Source organism: Trichosurus vulpecula, chromosome 9 (genome assembly GCF_011100635.1).
Source record: "Trichosurus vulpecula isolate mTriVul1 chromosome 9, mTriVul1.pri, whole genome shotgun sequence".
Classification (NCBI taxonomy): Eukaryota; Metazoa; Chordata; class Mammalia; order Diprotodontia; family Phalangeridae; genus Trichosurus; species Trichosurus vulpecula.
In genome coordinates this window covers 185,495,191-185,515,119 of record NC_050581.1, presented here as the reverse complement: position 1 = coordinate 185,515,119, position 19,929 = coordinate 185,495,191, and the positions used below count along the sequence as shown (strand labels likewise).

The 19,929-nt window shown below is 47.4% G+C and overlaps 1 protein-coding gene across 4 annotated transcripts in view; it reads left to right on the top strand.

Moving 5' to 3' along the window:
* Window positions 1–19,929, top strand: part of PXK (PX domain containing serine/threonine kinase like) — a 104,549-nt gene that overhangs the window by 65,061 nt on the left and 19,559 nt on the right. For all 4 annotated transcript variants that reach the window (XM_036737358.1, XM_036737357.1, XM_036737360.1 and 1 more), the window contains exons 7-16: window positions 215–289; window positions 3,190–3,294; window positions 4,786–4,887; window positions 7,983–8,144; window positions 8,779–8,896; window positions 10,413–10,491; window positions 13,484–13,532; window positions 14,580–14,657; window positions 16,403–16,489; window positions 18,669–18,738. In XM_036737358.1, coding sequence (XP_036593253.1) covers window positions 215–289; window positions 3,190–3,294; window positions 4,786–4,887; window positions 7,983–8,144; window positions 8,779–8,896; window positions 10,413–10,491; window positions 13,484–13,532; window positions 14,580–14,657; window positions 16,403–16,489; window positions 18,669–18,738 — 925 coding nt within the window. The remainder of the gene's footprint in view (window positions 1–214; window positions 290–3,189; window positions 3,295–4,785; window positions 4,888–7,982; window positions 8,145–8,778; window positions 8,897–10,412; window positions 10,492–13,483; window positions 13,533–14,579; window positions 14,658–16,402; window positions 16,490–18,668; window positions 18,739–19,929) is intronic.

Genomic DNA, 19,929 nt, shown 5'->3' with positions numbered 1-19,929 from the left:
TCCCGCAGGCAGCTTGTTCAGAGTTGCCCCTTTGAGGTTTGTTTCTTTAAGAAAATGCCTAATTCTCAAAAATTACACTACCACTGATGTTCATCCTCTGGGTTCTACGAATGTACTTGGATATGTGGCATAAAAGTCAGGTCCCAGTGGGGGCCTTCTTTGGCTCCTTGCCCCAAGACAGGCTCACATGTTTCTGTGTTTTCTGCCCCTCTAGGCTGACCTTGGCCCTGACAAGTACCTGTCAGATAAGGATTTTCAGTGGATCATCAGACTCCTTCCTTCCTGTTTTGTGAGTAATTCCCCTCTGGCTCCCTAAGCTGCTGATATCAAATTCCTGGCCTTTTCTTTTATCTGAGCTTGGCGAAGAGCCTCCAGGTCATTGGGAGAAGAGATCTAGAAGGCTTTCAATTAAAGATCTAGGGAAGATCAAATAATCTAGGCCTTTGTGCCCAAACCTGAGCAGATAAACCAACGCCAGGCAGATGCAACCTATTCTGGGGTCATTTTTTTTTTCATTTTAAGCTGGCAAGCCACCGATTAACCTGATTGCAAAGTCAGTCTTGTCTCTCCCTGGTGCCTGATGGGTGCAAGCAGAGGAGGGGAGCAGAAAGACCCACTTCAAGACCATAATAGAGGGGTTCCCTGGGTGGAAAATGTTTTGCCATGATGGGGATGGTCATGGTAGGCCGGGTCTTCCCAAGCTGCGGCTCGTGTGCTTTATTTTAAAATAAGGCGGGGAATAAAGTGACCTTTAGAGTTAACTGTCAGCTTTTCCATCTCATGGCCTGGCTGCTATTTGAATGCATAGAAGTGGTTTCAATGAGGCAGGAAAACCAAATTTTTAATGGTGTTGGTGAGTGAGTAAGCAATGTGGAGTGGTGTGTCCTTGAATTGGTTCCCTCCCAAGGCTGTTCTCAGCAGCCAGATTCCTTGAGTGGGTGTGACTAAACCCACAAGCCATGCCTCACCCCCCTTACTATACGGGGTTAAGGCCAAGGGGTTTCTCTGCCCATTTTGCTGCTTGCCTGCATCACCCCTGCTCTAGGAGTGCTGGGAACTACCTTGTGTTCTCAGGTTAAATTATAGACTCTTCTCTGGCATTGAAAGCCCCTCGCAGTCTCTGCCTAGCCCACCTTCACAGACTGATTTGACTTAGCCCCCTCTCCCACCCCCAAGCCTTCCATACACTCACTTATTCCGTTTCCCATCCATTCCATTCCGTCTCCTGCCTCCCATCTGTGGGTGGCCTGTCTCCTGTGCCCAGAATGCTCTGCCTCCTCCCCTCGGCCTCACTCTGAGGTGTCACCCCCTGAAAGAAGAAGCCTTTCCCCATTGTCCTGCACCCAGTACTGCCCAGCCCCTCCCACAATGACTTCATACACACACACACACACACACACACACACACATCACACATCACACACATATCTAGGTAATTTACTCCTCTATAGACACATAGTCTTCCTCCAGTGGGAGATGAGCTTCTGAGGGCAAGCATCATTCTGTTCTTGACTCTGTATCCGTGGCTGGAAGCTCTCTGTACTTGGCACATCCTGGGGCTTGTGGGGTTGGGTTGGTTGGATTGATTCCTGAAGCGCCTTCACGCATCCTGTGACATAAGGGAAGATAAATTGAAGAGTTGTCTAATAATAACATCATTTACAAACTTCTTATACTTTTATAACATATCCTAGCAATTTTAAATCTGGTTAGCAAAAACCACTTGGACATGTCATGACCAAAGGGCCACGGTTCACCAGTTTAGGGCAGAAATCAAATAGAGAAGCCATGAAAGGGTGAGATTGATTGACAACGTTCCTCTGTCATCCAGGTGACCTAAGGAAAAAACCCCACAATGTCCTACTGGCTTAGGGCTGGAGCAAGCAGATGTGTAGCATAGGAACATAATGGTGGAGGGCAGCTGGCCTTGAAGGCCTCCCTGAGCTGTCATTGTCCTTGGGGGAGCAGAGCAAGGCAGCTTAGTGTGGTCCTGTGTAGCATGGGTCCTGGGGAAGGGCAGAAATGAACTTGGGGTGAAGGGGGTGGGGAGGGTAAAGGTGATTGCTTCATTCGCTACAAAACAGAGGCCATTTTAAAGATGGAGTGAGTCACTCATACCAGGAAAGGGGGACGGGGGAGATGTTTCTTTGTCTTTGCTTCCTTTTACAGATCTTAGGATAATATCCTGAAAGTTACATCCCTTCCCCTCTGCGCCGTCACTCCCCAAAGCCGGTGTGGCCCCATAGCTCTGAATTCTCATTGTGTGCTTACAGAAGGCTGATGTTGTAGCATCTGCCTGGAGCCAGTATTTCTTTCTAACCAAACTGGAGTTCCAGGTCCCCCAAGGACTCCATGTAGCTCATTCTTTGGGGACCTGCTTGCTTAGTGCTCTCTCCCCCGACCCATCATCCTTAGCTTCATCATCACCATAGGTGTGATGCAAGTCATCTACTGTGCCACCTCCAAGAGAAAGGGAGTGAAGCCTTCAGGAGGGCCTGCGCACCCAAGGGAGCCTGCTCCATGGGGTGCCCGAGCTGCACCTGCTCCCCCTGCCTGCATTGGCCTGAGCCGAGGCACAGGGCAGGTGGGGGGAGGGGGAGGGAGTGGACAGACCCAGTGGGAGCAGGGAGGGGGCAGGCCTGGTGGGGGAGCGGGCACCAAGGAGCACAGAGGGAGGACTTGGCTCCCTCCGGCTGCTCTGTGTTCTCCTGAATTGTTCATGGGAAGGCAGGTTCCCTGGTGCAGCCTCGCCTCCGTTATCTGTTCCCCTTCCCAGGGTGGCTTGGTGTCTCTCCTTGGCACTCCCAAGGACGACTTCACCCTTAGACAGCTGGGTTCTGCCATGTGTTTAATGGCTGTTCTCCTGCTTGTGCGATTGATCCAGTTCCTTAGTTCTGTACAAATAAGCTGTAGGGGAGAGGATGGAGGAGAAAGCCATCAACTATTAGGCTCAGGGTGGTATAATGGCAGGGGAGTGGGGTGGGAGGGGGGCATTATGGAAGCCCCTGGAGGTCAAGGAGCATGCTCCCAGGCGCCTCGCACACAGGTCATTCTGAGGGAGTGCTTAGTGGTTGTTTTGATTTTAAAGGGTGGAGGGTGTCCTTGGAGATCAGAGAGGGCAAATGCTGACTGTTGAGATGGCCTGGCAACCACCTGAATGCAGCTGATGGGTGCTCTTTGTCTTGGCAGCACCCGTACATCTACCGAGTCTCCTTCGCCACAGCCAGCGAGTCCTCCGCCTTGGTCATTAGGGCGTTTAATGAAAAAGGAACACTGAAGGACCTCATCTACAAGGTACTTGGACAAGCCCAGGTGGGAGCTTGGAAAGAAATGATGGGGAGTCCTGGATTCAAATCCTGCCTGTGGTACTGTGGTCATGTTACTGGGTGGGGTGGGGGGGTGTTGGCAATCTCTCTGAGACTAGAATGGGGATGATCCACCTGCTCAGTAAGGGTCTTGTGAGGCTCCAATGAGATAATATAGGGAGAGCATTTTGTGAACTTTAGAGCTGTCTCCAAAGGTGAATCGTCATGGCTGTTACTTCAAGGTCAGGTTCATGCCCAATGAACAGTTGTCAGTGTCTCATTTGTCCGCCTGACCTTGACTTTAGAGGCAGGCCTTTGGGCTGGCAGTTGGGTAGTGCAGGGCCCTGAACTTTTTTGGTTTCACCATAGAAAAACTACTGCTGTTTCAAGAGTACTTCCTTCCCCCTTGGCCCCTGCTCTCCTCTGCTCCCGGCTCCTGCCCCCCAGCACACACAGGGTACTCCTCAGGACTTTTCATGACGTGACAGAGTGTCACCTGTGACATGAGATGTGTGGCTTTAGGTAGCAAGGCACCAGCCCAAGCCTGCAGCCCGAGGTGTGTGGGGGCTAAGGCCCAGCCTGGCCCAGATCCTGCCCAGAGGCCCGGAGGATGCTGCCTCCTTCAGTGAACTTCAAAACAAAAGGAAAATTGGCCTCTTTCTCCTAATTGCATCAGGTGGCTCTGATTCTAAAAGCCAGATGACCAAGCGGTGGCCTCTCCTTTGCTCTCCAGCCTTGTCTCAGTGCTGGATTCCTGATGTTTTAAACAATCACATGACTGTTATCATGACAGATGCAACATTTATGATAGACCCTGGTTAGCCAGTGATGGAGCCAAACGTGGGGGTAACTCTTCAGCCCGGCCCCCTTGTTGGAGCTGGGTTTATCTGAATTAGCGAAGAGGAGACGAATGAATACGATGCACCACATTTAAACAAAATAAAACCTAAAGAATGAACAATCTGCCGCCCCCCCCCCCAAAAAAAAGTCTGCCTAGGACCCACTTTCCTATGCTTCAGCTGCCAGCCAGTGTGTGTGTGAGTGGGTCTGGTTTTTATCACGTCTTATATTCCCAGAGAGTCCAAATATGGCTTGTTGTCTTCGCATTCACCATTCGTAGCATTGGCCTATTAAATGCTGCGAAGAGACCACAATTTATTCAGACATCCTGCAAGCGCTGGACATACCGGTGGTTTCCAGGTTGGACAAATGTTACAAATAAATGAATGTTCTCAGATCAGTGAACACGGGTTTCCTTTTCATGATGTTTTGAGCATAGAGTTGCTGCCCTTGCCCTTCTGGATCAGTGTTTCTTAGGAGCTTTGTGACATTCTATAGCGCTCTTTGCTCTCCCAGGAGTTTGCAGTTTCTGTCTTGCCTGTTTCCTGGCAGGCCTTCTGACATTGAACTTGACCCTTATTTGTTCTTTGCCAGTTCATTGGGTGTAAGGTGGTGTCTTTTGTTTGGTCTTTTTTCAAAGGCAAAACCAAAAGACCCATTCCTGAAGAAATACTGCAACCCTAAGAAGATTCAGGGTCTTGAACTCCAGCAAATAAAAACATTTGGACGACAAATATTAGAGGTGAGGAGTGTTTCATTTTTGCTTAAAATATAATGAAATTGCCGTATTCTTTTCCCCCACATCAGCCCCCTTCACTGTGCTGAGGGGTTACACCATTCTAGCTAGAAGTGTCCAGGTAGGGGCAGAATGGGTTAGTTTAAGCTATAATGGAAAGAACCCTGTGAAGGGAGTCAGAGGGTCCAGGGTCTGAATTCCATCTCTGCTCCTTCATGACCATTAGACTTTGGGCGAGTCATTGAATGTCTATGGGCCTGAATTTCCTTATCTGGAAAATGAGAGGGTTGAGCCGAAGTGACCCCCAAGGTGCATCTCTTCCAAGTTTAAATTTTAAAGTCACCACTGTTCAGAAATCCATAGATAAAGGTTTGTGAATGGTGGTGATGATTTCAGATATGTGATATAAATGGTGATAATTTCATACACACACATACCAAATATCTATATATATACACATTTATGTATGTATGCTTTGCAAGTGTATATGTAAGGTCTGGAATTCTCTCCCCCCCACCCCATGCAACCCTGTACCTCCCCCATAACGTTCTTTTGATACCAAGGGAAGAAGCCAAGGAGTTCTAGGTTGATTACAGGTAGTAGTTTAATTAATCATTATGAATACTTACACACAGGGGCAAATCTTCAGTCTAGGGCGGCAGCCAGCCAGTTCTGTGGATCCTCACTAAAGGACCCCCAAATCCCCATGGTAATTATAGAAAACAGACAAAGGCAGGAGGGAGCTAGAGAGTACATTACTCCTGACTGGTGGATATTTTGGGTTTTCTGCTCAGGAATGAGCTTGAGAGTTAAACCATTGTTATGCCCAAACATAAGTTTGTGTATGGGTCATGTACTGGTCACATGGGTCATAATATTCTTATGGCTTTCATAAGTCACAGTATCTTAAGTTATGACTCATTGTCTAAGTCAGGATTGTAAACAGGTCACCGTATTTCGGCTTCCACCTTTCACAGAGTTTAAGATGTGTGTAAATCTGTATACAGGGTGTCCCAAAAACCTTCATGCGGTTTGTTTGGTTTTTGGAGGCTAAGTGACTTGCCCAGGGCCACACAGCTAGTATAAGTCTCTGAGATCAGATTTGAACTCAGGTCCTCCTGACTCCAGGGCTGTGTGCCACCTAGCTGCCCCACTTCACACAGTATTAAGCTTTTCATAACAGAAAACTGTGCACTAAAACTTTTCGAGACACCCTGTCTGTAGGTAGATGTGTGTGTGTGTGTGTGTGTGTGTGTGTATTATATATACTAGTACATACTCTACAGGAGCAAATGTTTGAGACAAAAACAGCAACTAACTTAATATTTCTTTAACTTGCTCGATAGTTTCATTACTTACATGTGGGCAATTTGTAGATGTTGGATTACATAGTACCTGGCTTTCCAAAACTCAGTTCACAGGTATCAGTTTATGTCTGTGATATCTGACTTTTCCCTAATGAACTTTTTAATCCCTAAACCAAGATTCTTCATTTTCCATAATCTTAAAGCTCTTGTACATTAGTGTAAAGAAATTGCAAAAAATATGAAATTACTTCCTTCTGCCAACCTAGGGCTCACGGTTCATCTTAGGGGCCTCCAGGGCCTGGCCGAGCTTCAACACCACCAGGCTCTCTGCCTTGTGAGAAATTTTCCTTACAGATAGAAGATGAGAAGGCTGTTGGAGTTTCATGTATATGGCTCCCATTACAGGCTGTTTTGATATTGGAATGTGGATCTTCATATATGCAAAATGGCCCAAAGACCATCCTCCCCCTCCCCCATTTTAGATTCTGTTGGAGAATATTGAGAGGCACAAAAGAAACCCCAAAGAGCAGTGGTGGTATCTCATATCTGCCCTTGACTCTGCTAATCCCATAAAGACACCTCTTCATCCCTGTTCTTTATCCATTAGAGAACTCAGCCACTTACTTCATGGAAGAATCCATTGTCGTTCTCTTCTAGGGAATTGACAAAGATGATGCTGGTGTCATCTTCCCAGGAGCCTGTTTGATTTGGGGTTTTACTGGTGCCTCTTATTTTGCATTACAGTTATTTCCATTATGATTCTGTTCCCCCTCCCTTAACGAACCTTTCCTTGTAACAAGAACAACGAAATTTAAGTTGACTAAATAAATCCTTATTAAGCACTGACAAATCAGAAGAGGCCGGGATGGTGAGGAACATGAGACCATACCTTCCTAGGGTCAGTGGAAGGACCGAGGGTGAGAGGGCTCAGGGAGTATCTGAGAGTCATCTTCAAGTATCTGAAGAATTGTTTCAGGGCAGAGAGATGAGAGCTTGACCTCTGAAGGCAGGACTGGGAGCAAGGGAGGGAGCCTGGAGCCAGGTTTTGACCTGAGGTACAGAAAAACCTGCTAATAACCAGAACTGTTGCAAAATAGCCTGATCTGCCTTGGACGGTAGGAGGCTCCCCCTCCCCAGACTGGGTCGCCACTTTGTGGGGATGTTGCAGAATGGTGGCAGCCCCCAGGGCACCAAACCAGACTAAAATGAAATTGGGAAATATTTAACAAGATGACTAAAAATATAATAAAATGTAGGTAATGTGAATATGTGGTTTTTCCTTTTTTTTTTCTTTTGGAGGGGGGAGGGCCAGGCAATTGGGGTTAAGTGACTTGCCCAAGGTCACACAGCTAGTACATGTCAAGTATCTGGGGCCGGATTTGAGCTCAGGTCCTCCTGACTCCAGGGCTGGTGCTCTACTCACTGTGCCACCTGGCTGCCCTAGTATGCCTGCAGAGATTCTTATCTAGGGTTTGCAGCTCCATTGACACCACTGGCTTAGATGGGTTAGAGTCGGGAGGCGTTTAGGGAGTTAGGGTTAGGATTAGTCTCTGAGCTCCCTTCCAACATTGGGATTCTGTGGCCTAGGAGGATTTTTTTTTTTAATGTAAAACATTTGCAGGTTTTATATGTGTGTGCAGGGAGGGGATTCCTTTGAGGGGAGGGGCAATAGAGGGACAGATTCTAAGTGCATGAGAAATAATTTGAACAACACAGATAACACGTTTGCCAAACAAAGCTGCTTCCTGTGAGCAAGGTGGCCTCCAATCCTGCTTTTTCATTTGGCTGATTTAGGCATTAAAGTTCCTCCATGAAAAGGGATTTCCTTACGGCCATCTTCATTCTTCCAATGTGATGCTGGAGGGAGACACGTGCCAGCTGCTGGATCTCGAGAACTCCTTACTGGGGCTCCCTTCCTTCTATCGATCCTATTTCTCACAATTTAGGAAAATTAATGTAAGTTCCTGATGGAGTAAAGGGGGAAGAGTATTTTCAAAGTAGAAATATGTATTCTCGTCACAATGGCAGGACACAGGATTGGGTGGGGAGCCTTGGACATATTGGGGGAACATGAGACGGTTTGGCAGGGGCAGGCCTGCTCCTGGGGTCTGAGGCAGTATGGTGTAGTAGGAAAAACCGCGCCTGGACTCAGTCAGAAGCCCTGGGCTTTCCTTTGGACACTTCCCTTTCCTCAATAGGGACTTTAAGCCTAGCCTTCCTCACATGTCAAATGAGGCTCCCAAAGGTTCATTCCAGGGCTGACACTGGCTGGCTCTGAGGGCCTTACTTCTCCCTCTGGGAGCCTAGGAGAGGTTTCTGGGCCAGTTAAGATGGCAGGCCAGGGCTGCTGGGGAGATGGGAGGGATGACAGCAATGTCCAGAGAAGTACAGACAGTTCAGAGAGTGCCCTTTAATCTGACTCTGTGCTTGCTTGGCATTTGTCACCCACCTGTTGGGATGTCACGCTGTGACTTATTCATTAGACAGAATAGGTAGTGAAACCTGAGTGTGGAGGCCAAGGGAAGCTTGGAGACTGAGCCTCATGTCTGTCCAGGAGTGAATGGGGGTGCTCTGTCTTGTTTCCCTACAGACGTTAGAGAGTGTGGATGTCCACTGCTTCGGACACTTACTTTATGAAATGACCTACGGTCGGCCCCCGGACTCGGTGCCAGTGGACACGTTCCCTCCTGCCCCATCCGAGGCTGTGGGTCAGTATGCTCTCAGACTTGTCTTTCCTGCTTCACCTGAGGTCTGGATGCTCACATATCTCCTTTTCACAGTCCAAACAAAGAGACCAGTTAGGGTCATCTTGCCCCACAATTGAGACACCTTAAACATTTAGAACCTTTTAGCGGCCTTGAATCTAGGTATTCCCTGAAATGGCTCAGGGAAAAGCCAGACTGTTTGCTCACCTGCTAAAAATGCTTGTGCCACAATCTGAAATAGGCCAGAGTTTTGGGAGAAAACTGCTGTAATCACGGGATCGTGCCTAGGCATGGGTGATGGCAGAGTGTGGATGTAGGCCTGAGTCAGAGAGGATCTCGTGGCACCATCCAGACAGGCCGTGGAGTAGAGGAGAGGCAGACGAGCTGGCTTCTGGTGCCAGCTCTGCTGCTTACCAGACAAATGATGCTGGCTCAGTCACTCCCCTCCTGTTTCCTCATCTGTGAAATGGAGATACTCAGTCAACCAACCAGCATTTATTAAGCACCTATGATGTGTCCCACTGTGCTGGGTCCTGGACTTGTATAGACAGAAGTGAAGTGAGCCTTGCCCTTGATGAGCAAGAGGAAACATATCTGTCCGTCTATTCATCTGTCCATACATCCATCCGTCTATCCATCCGTCCCTCCGTCCATCCATCCATCTATCATCTGTCTGCATCTATCTATCTTGCTGTTATCAGTGTCTGCCTCCCTATTAATCTTCTTGTCTTTATCTTTTTCTTCCTATCATCTTTCTATCTATCTGTTTTCGTGTTCTTCTCTCTGGCTCTCTGCAAAGCTGAAATAAAATGGTTTGGGAAGGGGAGGCAAGAACATCCAGGAGTATCAGAGAAGGTGGACCTTTGAAGGCCCCCAGGGATTCTAAGGGGTAGAGGTGAGGGAGGAATGCATTCTGGGAATGGGAGCTGCTAGTCATGCCTGGAGTGCCCACCTGCCAAAGCCATTGCCAGGATCAAACCAGAAGTGCCTTAAAAGGATCTGTAAATGTTGTTGTTGTAATTTCCATCTCCATTACCTAAGCCTTGCAAAGACCTTAGATTCTAAGATGACCATTGGTTTCCCCCTGCACCTTGTCGGGTGGGACATTGTCAGGAAGGGATTAGTCTTCATCCTTTGGCATCTCGTGTGGAGGCAGCTGGGCTCCTCTGGTGCTTTTGAAATTCCAAGGGAGCAGATTTATGTCTGCTTTTAAAAGAACAAATGTTTTTTAGCAATGGTGCCTTGAATTCTTCTCCCCTCTCACTCTTTTAAAACATATTTCTGACATTAAACCATCGCCTCATCTCAGCGTGCAGTCTCCAGCGCTGTGTTTTACATCACCCAGTGATGATGCTCTGGATTGCCAAAGTAACTCTCCCCAGTTTGCACCATCTGTGTGTGTGCGAAGCGTTTTGACACAGTATTGATCAGCCAGCAGAGACTCATCAGATGGTGGTGGTGGTGGCAGCGGGTTTGCCAGTGCATTCTGTGTAACTCACTGGTGTCTCTTGGTTTCCAGTGGCCGTGCTAGAAGCTCTGCTGTCTCAGGAAGCCTGTAAGAATGGCATGCCTACCGTGTCCCGCCTCTTACAGATGCCGTAAGTCCAGAGGGCACCTGTGGTGGGGTGGGGGAATCCCCCTGGTCTGTAGTCCGAGAATTCTTAGCCCTGCCCTCATGGGACTAGTCAGGATGTCCTGACAGGCAGCGTGAGAAAAGGCTGGGCAATGGCTACCACCTTCTTCCTTTGGGGAGCTGTCAGCGTGAATGAATTCTCATGACCACCCGTTTGTGGCCTCTTAGACTCTTCCTGTCCTTTCCCCCCTTCTTTTATCAATATCTTTTCACATCCCCTTTACCTCCCACGATGTCTTCTCCCTCTCTCTTTCCTGTATGACAAAGAATTTAAAAAGCAAGAAAACCAGACCAGTCTAACTAATTAGCACATCCAGTCAGAGATTAGAGGCAGCCTGACGTCTGCAAGAGAGCCATCCCTGGTCACTCTGTTTTCCAGTAGTCAGTTCTGATCAGTGGTGGCGGCAGTGGTGACCACTTGTAGGCTGTTTTCCCAGTTCCACTCACTGTGCTTGTTTGTATCAGCCCTCCACGCTGCTCTGTATTCTTCGTAGGCCTTGTTTCTCACAGAACGAAATGCTTCCTGTGTAATGCCAAGATGCTTGTTGGCTCTGCTCTGAACTAGGTCAGCCCTGCACCTGTGTGTGTGTGTGTGCGTGCCCGTGTGTATACGTGCATGTGTGTATGTATGTGGAGGAGCAGCTCTGGTTCTGCCATGCTTTCTGGCATACTAAGAGCTTTCAGTGTGATCTCCTGGAGAGGGAGGCCAAGGATGAGGGTCACATGCGTTGTTTCCTTAGAGCCCTGATCTCTGCCCATATCCCTTGATCTCCTGGTCTAAATAGCTGGTCATGAATGGCCCCAGGGGCCTGACAAGTTACCAGGACCAGGAATGTTGACCTTTCCCCCAGACCCAGACCCTCTCCATCCCCTGGCCCCTCTGGTCAATGGAAGAATTTCCTTTACCCTCTTGGCCCCCACCCCAGCTGATTCCAATGGTGCCCCTGAGCTCCCCGCTCTCCTGGTGTGGAAGAGGGGTGTGTGTGTGTGTGTGTGTGTGTGTGTGTGTGTGTGTGTGTGTCTACAGGAGACCCATCCTGGTCTGTCCATCTGCTACAGTCCCTACCCCCAAAGGGTCACCTCTCTACTCTGTACTTATCTGTTTGTTCACATGTCAGCTTCTTCATTGGACTGTGAGCTCCTTGAGGCAGAAGCTCTTTTTGCCTTTCTTTGTATCACTGGCACTTAGCACAGTGCCTGGCATATGTTAGGTGCTTTCTAAATGTGTCCCAGCTGACGGGCACATAGTAGGCTCTTGATAAATTATTGTTGATGGATTCCCCCTGGAGAGCTTGATGGATTCTACGTAACTCACCGGTGTCACTTGGTTTCCAGTGTTCGTGGCATGGGGACTCCCTTGATTGGAGCCCACCACAATCATCCTCATGGAAGGCGTTATCATTAGTGCATAAGTGGAAGAGAAAGGCAATTATGGGTGAGATAGGTTTCTGTGGGCTGTCCCAGGAACATAACCACTGTTTATAACATAGTTTCTATGGGAAAATGGCTTCTGGGCACCACCCAACGGTTTTCAGACTCTCTGAACACATACTGGCTGTAAGGAGGGAAGCGACCTTTTTGAAGACACATTTCCTCGCTGCAAACCCAGTGGTTTTTCTCTCTGATGACTGATTTTAAAGATGAAATCCAATGTTTTTTTCTTCCACATAATTCTGACCTACTTCAGGTATAGCTTGTTTTAAGAGTCAGTGAAGAGGGATCACCTAGGCTTCATTAAGCTGTGTTTGCCTAGAGTAGTGGTGGGTCCTGAGCCAGCCCCTGGGAAAATGAGGCAAACGGGCTACTCAGGTGCTCATACCATGTGCGTGCGTGTCCACACAGTCACACACTTCAGAATGCTGCCTTCTCAATGACCTGACCTCTGGGCATTTCAGAGTTTTTCAGTTATTTCTCTCCTCAACACCCCCAAGCAGGTAGCCATTCTGTGGGGAAGGCGTCATGCTTGGGATCAGCTTTTTTTTGAGAGAAGGTGTGATATGTTTGCTAGATTCCACCCGGGCAATTCCCTTTCCATGCCTCTGAAGATTCCCCTGGTCAGTCAGCGAGCCTTTATGGCCCTTCTTTATTCTAGCTGGGTGATTGCATTTGTCGTAAGGCTGCCCAATGCTTGATGAATGTGCAGAGCAGCCTGCTCCCCGGGGGACAGTCATCCAAAGATGTGGTCGTGTCAGGCCAGGAGAGGGCCTGGGGCTGGATGGGGAGCTCCTGGGAGGAGGGTTTATGGAAGGACAAGAATCCCGGGGGACAGGGAGGTGGGAATGGGTTCTCCCCAGAGGAGACCACAGATCCAGAAAAGTGTCCAAGGACCTCTAAAATACCTCCCTCTGGGGTTGGCAGTCAGCCAGCAAGCGTTATGAAGTGTACGTGCCATGTGCTCTGGCTACAAAGACAAAAGTGAAAGCTGCCCTGCCCCCAAGAGGCTTATGTTCTAGTGGGGAGAGCAACATGGACACATATAAATGTATACAAAATAGAGACCAGGAAATCAGCAGGAGGATCCCAGAGTAACTGTGCTTCAGAAGGTGGTGCTGAGGCCACAGGGAGAGGATTTCCTGGGGCCGTGTGTTGTGTGGCCTTCGCAGTGCTCCTGTGTTCTCAGGCCATAAATGTCAAAATTATTTTTGCCATGCAGAGAAAGGGAGGCAGCAAGGCTCGGTGGATAGAGGGCCAGGCTTGGAGTCAGGAGAACCTGGAGCCCTGTGACATGCTACCTGGGCATCCAGGGCAAGTGGCTGAACCTCCCCCTGCCCCCGACTCTGAGCGGCCAAGGAGGTGTTGACCTGTACTGTGGAGGGACTTTGCTCTGAGGGAGTTCCCAATACCAACAAAATCACAGGCACAGAGAAAGGACAAAAGATCTGAGAGGTTCCTATGAATATCCTCGTCTCCTTGGTTGTAAATGAATAACTCGTTTTCATCTTGTTTTGTTTCTGCAGGCTATTCAGTGACGTTTTCTTAACCAGCTCAGAGAAGCCACAGTTTAAGGTAAAGTGGGCGTCATGTGATTTGGTCACCAGGGGCTTGTTGTGGGCTTGTCATCTGTCTGGGGCCAAAAAAGAGAAAGCGGGGGTCCTGAGTATGGCTGGAGGGGTTCTGGGGTGCCTTTAAGAAAGTCCTCTTAAGTTAGGAGAGTCTTCATGTTCCAAAATGCAAAGGAAAAGGATTTTCTCCATTGGATCAGCTCAGAAGATCTGTTAATTCTCTGCGTAGTTAAGTCAGTGCCCCGGGAACCCTCAGACACCCCATCATTTCTTAGGGTTGTGTTTATCTGCTTGCTTTTCACCCTGGGTTCTCTCCCCCTTCTCCTCCCACCCTTGTACTCATGGCTGCACAGATCACCAGGGGAGCCTCACTGTTCCTGACCAAAGTCTATATGTGCCCATTTTCTAGGCTATATACATTGAGTTGAGTTAACCGGGTTCAGAGTCTGATTCTTGGAGTCTTTCTCTGATTCTGATCTTGGGCTAGAGGACTCTTAAGTTCCCTTGAATTGTACGTTGCTTTGTTTGCTCTCCAAGAAGGATGGTGGCTGAGACACTGAGCAGTGGCTTGCAGGAGCCCTAGGCAGAAAACTCCAGTTGTGAGGGGCATTCTTTGGGAGTGAATAAGAATGTGATTATTGATCATGGCTCAGCGGAAAGAGCCTTGGATGTAGGCGCAGGACCCGAGTTCAGTTCCTCCCTGGGCCACTTCCTCCGGGGTGAATTTGGGCAAATTTCCTCCACTGTGAGATGAGGAGTCCGGACCAGATGGCCTCTTGTGTCCCTTCTGTCACGACAGCTCTGTTCTGATGAATCATTTCGCTTTACCTGCTCTCTATGAAAGGGTTGGGCAGCTGAGCATGTTGTTGGTGCCGGGGCTGGCTGGGCTGGATCTGGTGGTGGCAACTTCTTCCTTATCACGTTTCAGGCGGCTGCTTGTTCCTAGCCAATAAGCACTCCTAGAAGGAAAGATGGGCACGGGAAAATGGACTCAGTTCTTATTTTGCCCTGATTGTTGATCAAGGCCTCCTCTCTCTCCTTTTCTGTCCAGATCCCCACAAAGTTAAAAGAGGCATTGAAAACTGCCAAAGAATGCATAGAGAAGAGGCTGATCGAAGAGCAAAAACTGGTGATTTGTTCATGATTGTTCATGTTTTCTGTTTAGGAAAGATGTAGCCAATGGGGGTGGGTAGACTAGAGGGTTAGCTATCTATCTGTACTACTCAGGGTTAGAATGCATGCCTTCAAGATGGGTGGGTGGGTGAGTAGATGGCTGGCTGGCTAGGTGAGTGGATAGATGGGATGGGTGGGTGGGTGGGTGATGAATGGATACATGGATGGATGGGTGGCTGGATTGATAGGTGGGTAAGATGAGTGGATGGATGGGTGGATAGATAGATGGATGGATGCAGTGGGTGGATAGATGGGTGAATTGAGTGGAATGAGTGGAACATTTATTAAGTGCTTACTCTAATCTAGTTACCTCACTGTGATCTGGGGACATAAAAACAAGCAAATAAGACAGCATAAAATAAAATATGTAGGATCTTAGAGAAAACCAATTATATTGAAATATATCTGTAGACATATTTTTCCCATCTAATTTCTCTGACTCCTTTGGGAGTCCATGGTCCCCCTCAGGTTAAGAGCCCCTGATCTAATTGTCTAGCAGGTAGTTAACAATGTGGAGGTAGACCCCTGGGGAAAAGTTGAAGCTAGAAAAGTTTGGGATTCATCTCCAGTGGCGTGAAGGTTGTAGCCATTTCAGCAACTGAAGTCACCAAAGGGTGAGTGGAGCAAAAAGAGCTGGGCACACTCCCTGTGCCTCCCGGGGAGTACCTGCCACCAGAAAACTGAGGAGGGCCGGATGGCAAGGGCTTTGGGGAGCCAGGTTGGAGCACAAGAGGCGGCCTGAGCTTGCCTGGTTCATCCGTTTTACCCAGGTGACCTCAAAGGGAAAACCGTTTGGAGTTTAAAGCCCTTCCTAGTCTGGCCCCAGCCTGTCTTTCCAGACTGACCTCACCAGTCCAAGCAGCTAATGCACCTATTCCCCAAGCACACCCTTCCCTGCTCTCACAGGCCATCCCCCATGTCCCCATTGCCCAGCTCCAGGGCCCCCTCCTACACACATGTCCTTTCCTGACCCCCTCAGAGTTAGGGTTAGTGCTACACGCACACACACACACACTCTCACACAGACATATTCTCTCTCACACTCACACACACGCATACACAATCACTTTGTATACATTCTGCACTCCCTTGGTAGAATGGAAGTTGGAGGCAGGGGCTGTTTTCGTTTTTGTCTGAATCCTGAATAGAGAGCTGGCCTTGGTGCCAGGAAGCCCTGGGTTTAGGCCCCAACCCTGGTGCTCTTGTTGCGTGAGGCCAGAGGAGTCGGATGGGGCCCACAGCACTCCTGAGTGGGGTCTGAAACCAGTTCTTCTTTGATTTTAATATGTTGTATTCATTAAAAAAATCCATAAACAAGTGGTTTTCTAAGGCCACGTGTGGCCTGCAGGGAGCCTTACATATGTGTAGAGACCCCCTTGTTTCTATCTGGGTTTGACCCCACTGTTCTCCATGACTCTCTTAAGGCTGTAAGCTACAGAGAGGAAACTGGCCTACATTTGTAGATGATATTTCCTTCTCCAGGAGCTCCCCAGACCTTGTCCTAGCCTCCTCCCCCTGGTCCCCAGCACAGTGCCTGGCTCACAACCAGAGCTTAATAAATGTTCCCAGCCTGAGATGCCCTCCAGTCACAGGGTCTCTCCCATTGGGAAGGGGCATCCATCTGTGGGACAGAACTGAAGCCCGGCGGATCTCTTCTCTGTGGGGGAGGCCTGATGTCTGTGGTGGTTGTTTTTTTTAAAGATTCACCAGCATCGCAGATTGACAAGAGCCAAGTCCCACCACGGCTCTGAGGAAGAGAGGAGGAAACGGAAGATCTTAGCTCGGAAGGTGAGAAGGGTGTGGGCATTGTGGCCGACCAGCCCGGACAGTGTGGATGTGGCAAAGGTTCTGGCCCCTCGATGTTCAGCTGACCTCAGAAGCCCTGCTTTGCAGCCTTTATTTTTTACAAACTGCATGAAATCTATAGGGAAACGGGGCCATCTCACTCCTGAGTCCACTCTCACTTTCACCCCTTAGATTTTGTGTGAGTGTCACTTTAATGAATTGCACTCAGTATGACAGCAGATCCTTCTCACCTGATGAGAACTTTATCCTTACCTTCCTATAGAGCAAGGGAGCTTTATGGGATGCTGGGATAGAAAGGAAGAGGGCTGGATTTGGAGCCAGAGAAGCCAGGTTCAAATTCTGCCCCTGCTTCTAAAGATGTTAGAGAAGTCACTGTGTCTGTTGACTACTCCCTAAAAACAAGGGGTTTGATTAGATCACAGGTTCTTTTTTTGTTTTGTTTTGTTTAATAATTGCTTTTTTAATCAATTCTTTTTGTAATCATAAATTTATTTTTATTTTTAGTTTACAATACTCAGTTACACAAGTTTTGGGGTTCCACATTTTCTCTCCATCTCTCTCCTCTCCCCTCCCCCCAAAGATGGCATGTAATTCAATATAGGTTCTACATATACCTTTGCATTGAACTTATTTACATAATAGTGCAGTTGAAAAGGAGAATTCTAACCAATGGGATGAATCATGAGAAAGGAGAAATGAAGCCAAAAAAGAAGAGAAAGAAAGAGAGCAAATAGTTTGCTTCAATCTGCATTCAGACTCCACAGTTCTTTCTCTGGATGTAGACAGCGGTCTCCATCTTGAGTCCTTTGGAGTTGTCTTTGAACCTTGTATTGCTGAGAAGAGCCAAGCCTATCAAAGTTAGTCCTTACAGATACTGTGTGTCTGTAATCATGTGTAGTGACCTCCTGGTTCTGCTTCCCTCACTCAACATCAGTTCATATAAGTGTTTCCAGGTTATAATGAAGTCCATCTGTTCCTCATTTCTTATAGAACAATAGTATTCCATACCATAACTTGTTCAGCCATTCCCTGATTGATGGGCATCCCCTTGATTTCCAATTCTTTGCCACCACAAAAAGAGCTGCTATAAATATTTTTGTACATACTGGTCCATCCCCCACTTGTGTGATCTCTTTGGGATATAGCCCTAGAAGTGGTAATTCTGGGTCAAAGGATATGTACATTTTTATAGCTCTTTGCACATAGTTCCAAATTGCTCTCCAGAATGGCTGAATCAGTTCACAACTCCACCAACAATGTAACAATGTTCCAATTTTCCCACATCCTCTCCAGCATTTATCATTTTCCTGTTTTGTCGTGTTAGCCAATCTGACAGGAGAGATGTGGTACCTAAGAGTTGTTTTGATTTGCATTTCTCTAATCAATAGTGATTTAGAGCAAGTTTTCATATGCCTATGGATATCTTTAATTTCTTCCTCTGAGAACTGTCTGTTCATATCCTTTGACCATTTCTCAATTGGAGAATAACTTGTATTCCTATAAATTTGGCTCAGTTCAGTTTCCTGTATAGATCACAGGTTCTTAGAGTGTGTGTGCGTGTGCGTGTGCGTGTGCGTGTGCGTGTGCGTGTGCGTGTGCGTGTGCGTGTGCGTGTGTGTGTGTGTGTGTGTGTGTGTGTGTGTGTGTGAGGGAGAGAGAGAGAGACCCACTGGGCAATCTGGCAAAGCCTGTGGTCAGTACCTCAGATTCAGTTCTAAGTACACAAATAAAACACAAAGATTACAAAGAAAACCAGTTATATTGAAACACACACAAACAACCATGTTTAAAAAAACCACACATTGACAAATGCCATGTTAGGAACCCCTGAATTAAATGACCTCTAACTCCAAAAGGACCAGATGCCTCAATCAATGCAAAAAATACCAGAATTTTACTTTGAAATAACATTTTTTCCTATTATCTATTTTCTTTGCTTCTGGTTTTAAAAAGTGTATCAATTGACACAGCTCAATCTTCCAAAGTATCCCTAAATTTGGTGCCTTCTGGTGCTAAGACTCCCCAGTCCAGAAGCTTGCTGGATTTTAGTCTTCTCAGATGTGTAAGGACGGCCACTTAGGACTGTTTGTTTTAAATCTCCCCACTGCTTCAGCCTGTTGCCTCATTCTTTTCCTTCTTCTGCTATTTTTTTTTTTTTAAGAAATCAAAGCGCTCTGCATTTGAAAGCAGTGAAGATCAGACAGCTAAGTACAGCAACTCCAATAATTCAGGTAACTTGTTCAGAGGGCCCATCAGCCTGAGCCTCACCTACAATGACCTTGACCCCATGGAGGGAGGCAGCTCCCTAGCCAGCCATGGCCTCTCTGCCTCTCTCATTTCTGAAGATGAAGGTGTATGGGAATAACAAATTAAGGCACAAAATAGATCTGAATAGTCAAGTAAGCCTTTTCTCATACAGTTGAGAAGAAGTTCCACAGCATCTAGCCTGATCTGAAGAGTTGGTCAGCAAAAAATAGAGCCTTGCAAGAGGGTCTGTAGTCAAGTGTAAAGAGATAGCACAGCTGGGATTGACACATGGAGTCTGGGAAGAAAGGGGGCTTGTGGGTCTGCATCCTCCTCAGACACGTAGAGGGAGAGCATAGAAAGCACAGAAAATGGGAATCTTTTTTTTAATCATAATTTATTTATTTATTTGATATTTTTAGCTTTCAGCATTAATTTTCACAAGAGTTTGAATTGCAGATTTTCTCCTCATTTCTACCCTCCCCCCCCACTCCAAGATGGCATATATTCTGATTTCCCCATTCCCCAGTCAGCCCTCCCTTCTGTCACCCCACCCCCCCCCATTACCTTTTCCCTTACTTTCTTATAGGGCAAGATAGATGTTTATGTTCCATTGCCTGTATATCTTATTTCCTAGTTGCAGGCAAAAACTTTGTTTTGAACATCTTCTTTTAAAACTTTGACTTCCAAGTTCTCTCTCCTCTTCCCTCCCCACCCACCTTCCCTAAGAAGGCAAGCAATTCAACATAGGCCATGTGTGTATCATTATGTAAAATTCTTCCACAGTACTCATGTTGTGAAAGACTAACTATATTTTGTTCCTTCCTATCCTATCCCCTATCCCTTGACCCTGTGCCTTTTCGAAAGTATTTGCTTTTGATTGGCTCCTCCCCCATCTGCCCTCCCTTCTATCATCCCCTCCTTTTTATCTCCTTCCTCCTTCTTTCCTGTGGGGTAAGATACCCAATTGAGTGTGTATGTTATTCCCTCCTCAGGTCAAATCTGATGAGAGCAAGATTCACTCATTCCCCCTCACGTGCCCCCTCTTCCCTCCCAACGGAACTACTTTTCCTTGCCACTTTTATGCGGCATAATTTATCCCATTCTATCTCTCCCTTTCTCAATATATTCCTCTCTCATCGATCAATTTGATTTTATTTTTTTAGATATCATCCCTT